The sequence below is a fragment of the Balaenoptera physalus genome, assembly GCF_965194825.1.
Source record: "Balaenoptera physalus genome assembly, chromosome: 9".
Lineage (NCBI taxonomy): Eukaryota > Metazoa > Chordata > Mammalia > Artiodactyla > Balaenopteridae > Balaenoptera > Balaenoptera physalus.
In genome coordinates this window covers 19,938,440-19,951,672 of record NC_138888.1, presented here as the reverse complement: position 1 = coordinate 19,951,672, position 13,233 = coordinate 19,938,440, and the positions used below count along the sequence as shown (strand labels likewise).

Genomic DNA, 13,233 nt, shown 5'->3' with positions numbered 1-13,233 from the left:
TTTAAAGCTTGTGTTTCCTTATTAATTTTCTGTTTGGATGATCTGTCCATTGGTGTAAGTGAGGTGTTAAAGTCCCCCACTATTATTGTGTTACTGTCGATTTCCTCTTTTATAGCTGTTAGCAGTTGCATTATGTATTGAGGTGCTCCTATGTCGGGTGCATATATATTTATAATTGTTCTATCTATCTTCTTCTTGGATTGATCCCTTGATCATTATATAGTGTCCTTCCTTGTCTCTTGTAACATTCTTTACTTTAAAGTCTATTTTATCTGATATGAGTATTGCTACTCCAGCTTTCTTTTGATTTCCATTTGCATGGAATATCTTTTTCCATCCCCCCACTTTCAGTCTGTATGTGTCCCTAGGTCTGAAGTGGGTCTCTTGTAGACAGCATATATGTGGGTCTTGTTTTTGTATCCATTCAGCAAGCCTGTGTCTTTTGTTTGGAGCATTTAATCCATTCACGCTTAAGGTAATTATCGATATGTATATTCCTGTGACCATTTTGTTAATTGTTTTGGGTTTGTTTTTGTAGGTCCTTTTCTTCTCTTGTGTTTCCCACTTAGAGAAGTTCCTTTAGCATTTGTTGTAGAGCTGGTTTTGTGGTGATGAATTCTCTTAGCTTTTGCTTGTCTGTAAAGCTTTTGATTTCTCCATCAAATCTGAACGAGATCCTTGCCGGGTAGAGTAATTTTGGTTGTAGGTTCTTCCCTTTCATCACTTTAAGTATATCATGCCACTCCCTTCTGGCTTGTAGAGTTTCTGCTGAGAAATCAGCTGTTAACCTTATGGGAGTTCCCTTGTATGTTATTTGTCATTTTTCCCTTGCTGCTTTCAATAATTTTTGTCTTTAATTTTTGCCAATTTGATTACTATGTGTCTCGACATGTTTCTCCGTGGGTTTATCCTGTATGGGACTCTCTGCACTTCTTGGACTTGGGTGGCTATTTCCTTTCCCATGTTAGGGAAGTTTTTGACTATAATCTCTTCAAATATTTTCTTGCATCCTTTCTCTCTCTCTTCTCCTTCTGGGACCCCTATAATGAGAATGTTGTTGCGTTTAATGTTGTCCCAGAGGTCTCTTAGGCGGTCTTCATTTCTTTTCATTCTTTGTTCTTTATTCTGTTCCACAGCAGTGAATTCCACCATTCTGTCTTCCAGGTCACTTATCCGTTCCTCTGCCTCAGTTATTCTGCTATTGATTCCTTCTAGTGTAGTTTTCATTTCAGTTATTGTGTTGTTCATCTCTGTTTGTTTGTTCTTTAATTCTTTTAGATCTTTGTTAAACATTTCTTGCATCTTCTTGATCTTTGCCTCAATTTTTTTCCCCGAGGTCCTGGTTCATCTTCACTATCATTATTCTGAATTCTTTTTCTGGAAGGTTGCCTATCTCCACTTCATTTAGTTGTTTTTCTGGGGTTTTATCTTGTTCCTTCATCTGGTATATAGCCCTCTGCCTTTTCATCTTGCCTATCTTTCTGTGAATGTGGTTTTTATTCCACAGGCTGCAGGATTGTAGTTCTTCTTGCTTCTGCTGTCTGCCCTCTGGTGGATGAGGCTACCTAAGTGGCTTGTGCATGTTTCCTGATGGGAGGGACTGGTGGTGGGTAGAGCTGGCTGTTGCTTTGGTGGGCAGAGCTCAGTAAAACTTTAATCCATTTGTCTGCTGATGGGTGGGGCTGGGTTCCCTCCCTGTTGGTTGTTTGGCCTGAGGCAACCCAACACTGGAGCCTACCTGGGCTCTTTGGTGGGTTTCACGCTGATGAGTACTTCCCAGAACTTCTGCTGCCAGTGTCCTTGTCCTCACAGTGAGCCACAGCCACCCACCACCTCTGCAGGAGTCCCTCCAACACTAGCAGGTAGGTCTGGTTCAGTCTCCTATGGTGTCACTGCTCCTTCCCCTGGGTCCCAATGCACACACTACTTTGTGTGTGCCCTCCAAGATTCGAGTCTCTGTTTCCCCCAGTCCTGTGGAAGTCCTGCAATCAAATCCCGTTAGCCTTCAAAGTCTGATTCTCTAGGAATTCCTCCTCCTGTTTCCGGATTCCCAGGTTGGGAAGCCTGATGTGGGGCTCAGAACCTCCACTCCAGTGGGTGGACTTCTGTGGTATAATTGTTCTCCAGGTTGTGAGTCACCCACCCAGAAGTCATGGGATTTGATTTTATTGTGACTGCGCCCCTCGTACAATCTCACTGTGGTTTCTCCTTTGTCTTTGGATGTGGGGTATCGTTTTTGGTGAGTTCCAGTGTCTTCCTGTCGATGATTGTCCAGCAGCTAGTTGTCGAAACTCTTTTTTCCTAGACTAATGAGAAGTTCAAGAACAATAAGCATATTTTATATCTTTCCAAATGCTAAGGAAAACCATACCCATTTAATAGAGGACGAAGCTCCGACAGTTAAAGGGGGTGGGAGAAATTAAGAGACGATCTAAAGCAGTCATTTCTACAAAAATATATTCTAAGTAAATCAGGAATGCAGAGCCCTTTCTAAATATTCACTTCTCAGGAGGCTTCAAATGCTGTCACCAAATGTGTCTGTTCAAGGAAAGTTCCAGGCAATGGGAGCTCAAAGGCCAGATCCCCTGCCACCTTAGGAGAGGATTGGTGAAGGAGCTGGCACTCTAGCTTTCCTCCCCTAATTGCCCAGGTACTGAAGGTTTTAGACAGTCTAGTCACACTGTTCTGATTTATTCTATTCTGAAGGTGATCTTTACTCTATTTGTGATCTCGTGAATTCTAAAAATCTGAGTCCCTCATGAAGAGTCACTTGGTGATATCTCTGCATCCAAATCTGAGACCTCAGAGGCCCAATAAGTGCAGAACCCAGGTCTCTAAATCAGTTTCCTAAGGCTTTCTCTAATTCATCAATGCAAAGGTGCCACCACATCTGTAGGTCCCGTGTCCTTTGGGTGGTCTCTGGCAATGGTGAAAGAACACTGGACTGTCTTACAGAGCCAGCATGAGATACTGTGTCCTCACTGGCCATTCAGACAACCAACTTGGCATATGATCACTCATCAACTCTTTGCCTCCTATATGAGGCTGATCATTTTCATATTGAAAACTGAAGCAACAGAGAAGTAATCCATGAATCTGCCTTCCACATCCTATAATTCCAAGTCAGGTGACCCCACCACCACCCCCTTGGGTCCTGGGACCCACAGTATTGAAAAAAACCAGGCAAGGTTCCAGATACTCCGGTTTGTAACTCTGTGATATGATCACTTTAAAACGGACAAGGTAAAAGTTGCTTTATTAAATTTTGACAACCCTCAAACAAAGTGAATACAATTCAAGGTGACACTTACTGTCAAGGAAATCTTGCTTCTTCAAGGAGAGTGTTTTTTCAACTCTGTTCCCATTAGAATCACTGGGGAGCTCTTTTTGAAAATATACTGAGAGGTTATGATTTAATTGGTCTGAGGTGGGCTGGTTATAATGAACTGCCACGGTTAAGAACTACCAACCTAAGGGGGTAAGTAGGAGCCTCCAGATTTCTAAAGCCCCAGTGGGGGCTCCCAGCACTGCAGCAATGACCCTTGTAGCTAATAACACACAAATAAGAAGCAATCAAGTAACTGAAGAAATACAGCTCAATTAGCACTGAAAATTAGTGAGGTAAGGAAGATCCATTCTACAGGTAAAAGGTCTTAATCACAATTGTGTTGTGTCTACAGTTATTTTTGGTAAGTGAAACTGAGTGAAAATGCTCTGTTATTAGTAACTTCTATTGGGTTTTGTTTCTTCCAATGATGCTTTTGTAACTGCACTTTTACTTTGTGAGTTTACCTTTTCCAAATTGACTTTCATAGTACTGAAACTCCCTGAGTTATCCCTCTGCCTGAAGCCCTGCTTTGATGTGTTTAAGGTAGGGGGAAAATCCTTTTAAATGAATTTCAAGGCTATGTCAAAAACAGTTTAAAAGTTAGAAAAATATTGTCATAAAATTGCTATAGTCAGTAGTGTTTTGAGATTTCACAGCAGTACATTGAACACTTGAAAGTACTGCTCAGTTTGTATTTTGTGGTTCTTTGCAAGCTATTGACTTTCCAACTTAATCCTCTCAGAGTCCTGGAGGGGCTGTGCTGTTTTGTTTTGCCATTTCTATACCCAGTCTCTCAGGTTCATTGATAAGATATGAGCTTTGGTTGCCCGCACACATTCAGGTCTCTGTGTTCACCCACTTGCACACAAACACACTGGGCAGTCCACTTAGGATGCAGATGCCATTGGCCAGTCTTGGAGGTCACTGAGTTCTCCCCTGGGGGTGGTGGAGGAGAAGTATTTGTATGGAACCATCCATCCTCAGCCCTCTTGCCCTTAGAACTATGGAAGTGAATGAAGACCAACCAAATGAGGAAAGCAAAGGCAATTCTGAACTTGCTACAGCAAGGGTATCAGCCATCATCACTTGGTAGACACTCAAAGGCAGGCAGAGGAGTGGGAAAACTTCAGAGTGAAAAAAAGGGAAGACTTCAAGCGTACCCAGATTGGAGGATGTTGGCACAGAGAAGCCGTGGGTGGGATAAGCAGAAGTGCTCTCTGATTGGTTAGAGGTACATATTTAGCTTTCTCTGGTTGGTCCTAAGTTGAACATGGGAGCAAAAATTAGGGAAGCTGTCAATTATTTTATTTTATTTTTTTAAATATATTTATTTTATTCATTTATTTTTGGCTGCGTTGGGTCCTCGTTGCTGTGTGGGTCTCCTTGTGGTGAGCGGGGGCTACTCTTCGTTGCGGTGTGTGGGCTTCTCATTGCGGTGGCTTCTCCCGCCGCGGAGCACAGGCTCTAGGTGCGTGGGCTTCAGTAGTTGCGGCTTGCCAGCTCCAGAGCACAGCCTCAGTAGTTGTGGCTTGTGGGTTCTAGAGCGCAAGCTCAGTAGCTGTGGCCCAGGGGCCCAGTTGCTCCGCAGCATGTGGGATCCTCCCAGACCAGGGCTCAAACCCATGTCCTCTGCACCGGCAGATGCATTCCCAACCACTGCACCACCAGAGAAGCCCGGGAAGCTGTCAATTATTAATCATGTCCTGGCCATTTGGGGCTGATTGTTACAGAAGTTATTGTTTAGCTTTGTGTCTTGTCACTAGAGCTAGAAATCTGGCTTCCTTCAAGTGTGACTTACTGCAGGCCGTGTTCCTCCTGCACTGCTTATTTTTAATTAATTAGTTAATTAATTAATTAATTAATAGCTGTGTTGGTCTTCATTGCTGCACGTGGGCTTTCTCTAGCTGCAGCAAGCGGGGGCTACTCTTCGTTGCAGAGCACAGGCTTTAGGCGCAGGGGCTTCAGTAGCTGTGGCGTGCGGGCTCAGTAGTTGTGGCGCACGGGTTTAGTTGCTCCGCGGCATGTGGGATCTTCCCGGATCAGGGATCAAACTTGTGTCCCCCGCATTGGCAGGCGGATTCTTAACCACTGCGCCACCAGGGAAGTCCCTGCACTGCTTATTGTTGATAAGGGGTTGGTTTCCTGGGCAGGTTGCTTCAGGTTGTGGGTCGAAGTTCTGCTTTTGTCTGTGGTCTGGCCATTGTCTGTTTGTATATTCAGTCTCTCAGAACCAACAGAAAGTGGATTATGGGGCTTATTTAATTCTCTGCTTCCCAGTCTGTCCCACATCCTGACGGTAGTGGTTAGCCACAGATATACTGATAATATTAGTCATTAAACATAACTTGTTTTGATATCGCAGAATAACTAGGAAAAGGTCCAGGAGTATCCTATTAGCTGCTTCATTTACCATGCTATTCTATTGGTGGGTAACCCTAAACTTTGGTTTAAAAGATAAAGCAGAAGCTGCCCTACGACAGGGCTTTCTTTACTTGCTTTGTGCCGTGCACCGTGAGAGCTTAATACATGTATAATAATAACTGGGAAATAAGAAGGAAGCAGCTATGGCAAAATCAAGATGCCTTGGCAGTAAATTCTTGATTTCTTTGAATGCAAATCAGAGAGTACTCACAGCTCTTCATCAAGAGCTCTTTGTGGCCCACTCTGCAGCCTCTCCCTCTCCAGCTCCTCGAAGCACCACTTATCTGACGATGATGAAGCCTGAACCACAGTCAGCAGCCCTGGCGCCATGGAGAGGAGTATCTCGTACCGTCAGGCTTGATTACCCCTCCAGTTCGGCTCAAAACACTTGCAGCTGGCAGGAAGACGAGCCAACATGTATTTCAGAAGTAAATCTCTGTCCAATTTCTTTTGTCTCTAGAATGTCTGAACGTTGTAACAAATATTGTGCCCATCAATCAGTTTCAGACACATGAAAGTGTTGATTACGCTGAGATTTAGGTTGTAATTGTACTTGAGATTAATTTAGCCAGAGAATGGTAACCACCAACAGCACTAAACTTGAGGCTAAACACTTTTAAATACATTCTTTGGAGTAATTCATGCAGTCATGTGATCCAGGCGTTATTTCCATTTCACAAATGAGGAGATTGTGAGCCTCAGTCAGGTCCAAGGGAACACAGCAAACAAACCGCACAGCTTTTATTCCACGGATCAGGAACGCTTGCTCCCAGTTACTCAAGTATTACTCAGGGTTCTCCAGAGAAACATAACCAACAGGGAACTAGGAAAGCTGGGGGTGTAAGTCAGTTTGAGTCCAAAAGACTGAGAATCCCAGGATCACTGGTTGTCCCAGCTCGGAGAGCAAATTTGCCCCTCTGCCTTTTTGTTTTCTCCAGGCCCTCAGAGGAACGGATGATGCCATCTCACACGTGAGTGTGATCTTTATTCAGTCTACCAAGTCAAATGCTAAATCTCTTCTAGAAACACCTTCACAGACACACCCAGAAATAATGTTTTACCAGCTATCTGGATATCCTACAGCCCAGTCAAGTTTACACATAAAATTAACCATCACATGTGCCTTATGTGGGCAGATATTTATACTCACAGAGATACTTTATACTCATAAAGATACTCATAGGTTGTTTTCTGGTTTTCGCTTGGCCCAGAATAACCAAGGGCACAAGTTGTACGCAGTTATAGAAACAGCTACACACCAGGCAGGGTTTGTATGCCCAGGAGCCCTTTCCCGTGCTGTCTAGCAAACCGTCCTTGATTCCCCCAAAACGGTAACACAAATTGCATTATAATAATATAAGCACATACAATAAATTCCGTCTACATAAGCTCACAGACCACATCCTGCCTCTGGGAGCAAAGTCATGGCAGGTTTATCAACACTGCTGCCAAAACTGTCACTAGAAGTCAACACTGCCTCATTCTGCACCTTCACTTCAGTTTCACGGTTAAAGCCACTTCTTGCTTTTGTTACTTTCGGTTCTCCTCCAACCATCTTATCAGTGTGATGTTTATATATGTTTTGATGTTATCAGTATGAGATAAGGAATTTTTATTTTCTTAGCAGTCGACAGAAGCATTTATCATAAGGAGAAGTGATCTACCAATGCTCAGAAAATTATTTGAAACCCCTGGTTGTAGTAGAAACTAAGACCTTGGAGGGCCTAAATGTAAGGATTTGCCCTACCGGAGGGAAGGAGGGGGAAATTGTTGTTTGCACTGGACAGGAAAGAAGGAGCTAGAAAAAGACAGTTGTTTATAACTCCTTGTAACTTCCCTTTCACGCTTTAAAGACTAAACTAACAAAATTCTTGGTGTGATGAGAACTTTTGTGGGAACTGATAAAAGGGCTATACTTCTGGCTCAGGTCTTTAAGGGGAAGAACCAAGATAGGGAGTTGGACCTAGTTGTTTGTCCTTTTGTTTTCGGTATTCTGATGCTTTGACATCTGGGGTCTTGCGGGCCCTCCCGGAGTTAGCCCGTTCCTGGAGACAGTCAGCAACTCACCCAGGAGTGGGCTTTTCAAATGCAAACCCACCAGTCCGGAGTCCACACCACCAGCCACCTCCTTTGTGGGGCTCTCGTACTCTGGGCCACTGCCCATCTGCTCTCTCACCCCAATGCCAGTTACCAGACGACTAAGAACAGTTCCTAACCCCCAGAGCCTGCTGCAATTTTTCAAACTAGCCAATCCTAAGCCTGCTTACCCTCCCTCGCCTGTTGTTTCCTGTGAAACCCCAGTAAAGGCCCCTGCTCACATCCGTCTTCCCACCAACTCCCCGCCTTCCCTCGGCTTCATGCTGACCTTGATAATTCCCCAAGCCATCTCCATGGCTGGGCATGACTCCTCCTCTTGGGAAATGGGAGTAAATATCTTTGCCATGGCAACTATCTCCTGACCTGTTGACCTTACTGTATCTCAACTTTTCTATTAATACACTATATCTTAAAACACTAATGGAAAAAAGTCCAGAGGAAACAACAAGGGAAAAAAATATGTCAGAAGTTACTGACATGGTGAGAAGGGCTCTAAATTCTCAGACACTCAAGCTGGGGTTCAGACAAACTTACTTAAGTCTCTGAGGGTCAGAAAAGCCCCACACTTGCTTCAGAAGGATATGTCTTTGCTTTATTCTCAGCGCTACCTATCTCCCTTCTCCTTTTACCTGGAATGAATTTGTAATTCAAAAAAATCGACCCCCAGAGATTTTCTTTCATGACACCAGGGATTCTCATACCCATGTGAGAATCATATAGTAGGGAGAGATCATAAAAGTGCATATTTTCAGCTCTGAACCAAAGCAAGGATCTCTGGTCAAGTTTGATCTGAACTGAATGGTGAGTAAAGAATAAAATGTTTTTCTTTTTAAGGAAATTTGTCTTTTAGGTAATAGGCACACATTGTATAACCCAAACTTTATACAAGAGAGGAAGGAAAGAAACATGAAAAAAAAAATAGTATGAAAACATTCACCCTTTCATAAGATCTCTTAACATCTAGCTAAATGTTTAGGTTGTTAGAAATCCCCTATACCCACATCCTGAGGCTTTAAAAAATGTACAAAGTAAGATTAAAAAGTAAGTGTATGGTGAATGCAGAATCCTAAAATCACTTAGAAATTTGGATAATTTAAAAAGCAGGCATATATATTAGAAATTATTTTCAATTTCCACTTAAAAGAATGTATTAAATTTTAGAATAACTATAATTATGCCAAGTCTGTTCTTATTTCTGATCTATCACAAAATAAAAATAAGCAATTCAAAGCCAAATATAAATTTTGGTCTATAAAAGACAGAACTGGAAGCCACTTTGACTATATGTGAGGATGCAACACTCGTAAACACACGTATGCACGCGTGCACACACGCACGCTCAAATTTTTTCTAATTTAAAGGTACGTGACCAGTTTCTTGTGACCAAGAAATTAAGCATGTATGAAAACAGTTTTGTGAAGAACTAAAAATAATTTAAAACTATATTTAGGAATTAATATATTCCTAGATATTGAAATATTGAATATATATATTCATATATATGTATTTGCTCTTCTTTCTTGGAATCAGTCTTTAATGGTAAGCTATTCCAATAAATGAAAATACTTTGGGCTATTTTTATTCATTAAGCCAAAATTTTCTAGGACCATATTTGCATGAAAACAAGCTATGCAATTCATGTAGTAAAAATTAGAGATTTTATAGGCACTTGACCTAATTTTCAGCAAATGCCTCCATATTTGCCAACTGAAGGAGTCAAAGTGAGTCAAGAACTCAGGATTTTCATCTTTGTATTCTCAGCACTGGCACAGTGCCTGTCGTATTTTAAGTATTAAATAGATGTTTTAAATAAATGAATGAAGCAGAATTAAGGATACAGCTGTAATGATGGCTATTAAATGCTAAAGCTCCTCCAAAGGTAAGCAATGGTCAAATTAACATAAATTTCTCTAAGTGTGATATATTAGAGGAGATTATTGTGCACAAAAATCTACTCAGACCACATTCTGCTTGGTTTCTGTCCCTTGAAAGTCATAGAAAATTACATGGCAAAATACTGTACATTTACAAGTAATTTGCACCATGTTTTGGACTCTTTTTAAACACCTTTACTTTTCTTTAAAAACTTAGTTTTATATATAAAAAGATGGTGGTAAATAAACTAAGGCTTCTTGAATAAAACAAGAGTTGTTGCAAAGAAATCTGAGGCAAAAATTGTTCTGATGAACTTAGGGGCAGGGCAGGAATAAAGATGCAGACATAGAGAATGGACTTGAGGACACGGGGAGGGGAAGGGTAAGCTGGGACGAAGTGAGAGAGTGGCATGGACATATATACACTACCAAATGTAAAATAGATAGCTAGTGGGAAGCAGCTGCATAGCACAGGGAGATCAGCTTGGTGCTTTGTGACCACCTACAGGGGTGGGATAGAGAGGGTGGGAGGGAGATGCAAGAGTGAGGGGATATGGGGATATACGTATGCATATAGCTGATTCACTTTGTTATACAGCAGAAACTAACACAACATTGTAAAGCAATCATACTCCACTAAAGATGTTTAAAAAAAAATTTGCAATTAGTGGAAAACATTTTCAGACTACAAACATAAAACATAACCTAAAGGAAAACAGTCAGAAGTCAAAGTCTACATTGTAACAAGGATGTAGTTACCAAAGGTTCTGACCTCTTACCAACCACGAAGATTCTCTGCTAGCCAAATTCCATCTGGCATCACTGCATTTCACCTTCCTGACTTCCCTTGGCCGTTACAGCTATACAGATTCACTTCTTCCTCTTTAAAAGGCCACAGTTAGGGCTTGTTGGCAGAGGGTCTCTTGGCCTTCTCCCAGAAAGTAAATGGATTTCAGGTGTAGGGGAGGAAAAAAATCTTTTCCTCTATTTTCAAGTTCAGTGGCTGGGGCCTGTGAATTGAATTGACAAAATACATATTAACAGTAGGAAAGGCATACAAATTTTATTAATGTTTTTAATTCTATGTGCATAGGGGTATCACAGAAAAGTGAAAACCCAAAGAAACAGACTTGGGAGCTTATATACTATTTTAACAAAGGGCAATAAATTGTGGAGACATGACTAGATAAAGGAAGGGGGTTTGGGCTTCTAGGGATGATAAATTGTGAGAAAGTGACTAGGAAATATATGGCGGAAATGAATGGAATATAATTATTTTAGTAAGGTTTGTTTACGCAGACTAATCTTGGTGTGACTCTCCACCTCCAGTGATAAGGGTTTCTTCTTCATCCTAGATAGTTGGCGGGAAGGAATTTATGACCTACTTTCAGGCAGACAGGAAGAGGGCAATGAATTCTTCTTGTGTCTGTTATTTCTCAATTGCCTTTAGCTGAAAAATAATCAATATGCCAAAGTGGCATAAATCGGGGTAGTACATCTGGACTCCTTCACAGAAATGGGTGAACATATCCTGGATGGAGGCTGCTGAAAGTCATCTTCAGTTCTGTCTAAAATGTCCTTCAGGACACCCAGATAAAGGGCATCTTAAGAAACGTACAGGTGAGCAGTATGTGAAGAAGATAATGAAGTCAACTGCTAAGGTGAAGAGATTTTACTGAAAGGTCAAAATAGCCAGGAAATGAAACACCTTTCACAAAACCAGTGAGATCATCTTCACCTGATGTCATTTTGTGGGTAATTTAAATCACAGTTCCTTGCTAGATTCCTCTAAATCTTGCTTTGGATTTTTTAGCCTCTGATATTAACCTTTATTTTTTGTTGGTTTGTGTGTTTGATTTTGTCTTTGTATTTTATTCTGTTTGTTGTGTTTGCACTTCTTAGCAATTTTCATTCCTAGATTTATGAGATTAAAAGGATGAGACATATAGCCTCAAAAAATATGAATAGAATGGAGGCAAAGGACACACTTTCTTCTTAATCATGAAAAATGAATGGCACTTATTGTAATCAATATTATCAAAACAAATTACCATCAGGTCAAAGAATGATTAGTGAATTCTGAGAGTTGTCTACACAAGCAAAAATATTAATATGAAAACAATAGATCCAGGCTCGTGTAAATTGCAACCCATGGAATGAAGAACATAGCCTTTTGCCTAAAATGATCTTCATGGAGGTCACCCAAGAAAACCTTCTCATTTACCGGATGAAGACTCTGCAGCTCAGAAATGTTAAGTGACTTGCCCAAGGCCATACAATGAATTTTTGGCAAAGCCGGAACTAGACAAACACAAAGTTTATTGGTTCCAAACCTCCTGACCTTTCTGCTGAAATGGTATCTTTGTTAAGTGAAAAGCAGAAAAAAAGTATTTGTTTTGTATTTGGTTTTACATAAAAGAAGGAGCTTTTTTTTCAGGACATGGGGGAAGTGAGGATGCTAAAAACATATCCCAGGTAACTCTTGAACAGCGAGATGTTGATTATATTGGTTACATGGCTTGTGGATTTTCTAGACCACTTTCTACATTGATCTTTGTCCTGTCCTTCCTCCATAGGCAGCCATATTTCCCCTAGACTTCCAAGAACTATGAAATGAAAAAGACAGAAATACCCATCAGTTAGTATATTTTAGTATTTGTTAGCTGCTGCAGTGAAAATCTTAAAGGAAAATTGAACATGGGGAGCCAAAATGGGGTATTGTATATCTCATCTTTTCCAAGTGATTATGACACATTTAAGAATTAACTTCTAATTAATCTTTCTAATCCTGATGTCAAAAAGTGAAGTTTTTGGTAATCCCATAGTGGCTGGGCTCTGTTGAAAGAAGAGGATCAACAAACCATTAAGCTGGACTTAAATTTAACAGAGGCAAATTCAGCGGGCAGAACCCAGAAAATCAGACCCAACAGTCCAAACTGCCTGATAAATGAGTCACAGCGCTTCTGATTCCCTAACCTCCATCAGAAAGGCCACAGCAAGAGAGCTGCTTACAGACACCTAAACCCCTCTGGCTGCCAGGAGAGAACAGTGAAAGAATGAGTCAGTCTTTGCCTGGATTAGTGACTTTTCTGGAGTTCACAACCCCATTATCTCAACAACTGGGCTGCCAAACATTTATTTACTCACTAATTTAATAAAAATCATGCTGTTTGCAGCTCACTAACATTGGACAGAAAATGTCTCATTGCTTCCTTGGGAAAAACAAAATAAGCAACCATTAGGATCATCCAGAACTAATCAGGAAATTGTGTGGCGAAAGGACAGGCTATAAAGCTGCGGATCCAAGTTCAGGCACAAAGTGTGCCTTAGGCAGAAAGCCTGACAAGCATCCTGCACTAAAATATAATAAATCGGGGTTTTTTTTTGCTTCCTTGTAAAAGTGATAGATTTAGTGCTTCTTAACGGCAGCAGCTGGCATGCCTGTAACAACCCCAAAACCTTAACAGGACATTAGATACCAATCACGTCAAAGTGAAGGCTTTTAGCCCATTG

At 41.1% G+C, this 13,233-nt stretch overlaps 1 protein-coding gene across 1 annotated transcript; it reads left to right on the top strand.

Moving 5' to 3' along the window:
- Window positions 1–496: 496 nt before the first annotated feature.
- On the top strand, window positions 497–12,340 carry LOC309666895 (uncharacterized protein). Its single transcript, XM_082475033.1, has 3 exons — window positions 497–6,177; window positions 6,688–6,720; window positions 12,297–12,340. The coding sequence occupies exons 1-3, from the start codon at window positions 5,893–5,895 to the stop codon at window positions 12,330–12,332; spliced, it is 354 nt and encodes a 117-aa protein (XP_082331159.1). The 5' UTR covers window positions 497–5,892; the 3' UTR covers window positions 12,333–12,340.
- The last annotated feature ends 893 nt before the right edge of the window (window positions 12,341–13,233 follow it).

Bases quoted from the DNA above. Each gene is read 5' to 3' on its own strand.
- LOC309666895 (XM_082475033.1), top strand. From the start codon at position 5,893: ATGGCAAAATCAAGATGCCTTGGCAGTAAATTCTTGATTTCTTTGAAT. The intron at 6,178-6,687 runs GTAAATCTCTGT...TGTTTTCTCCAG, and splicing joins AGCCAACATGTATTTCAGAA to GCCCTCAGAGGAACGGATGA. The intron at 6,721-12,296 runs GTGAGTGTGATC...CTTCCTCCATAG, and splicing joins CGGATGATGCCATCTCACAC to GCAGCCATATTTCCCCTAGA.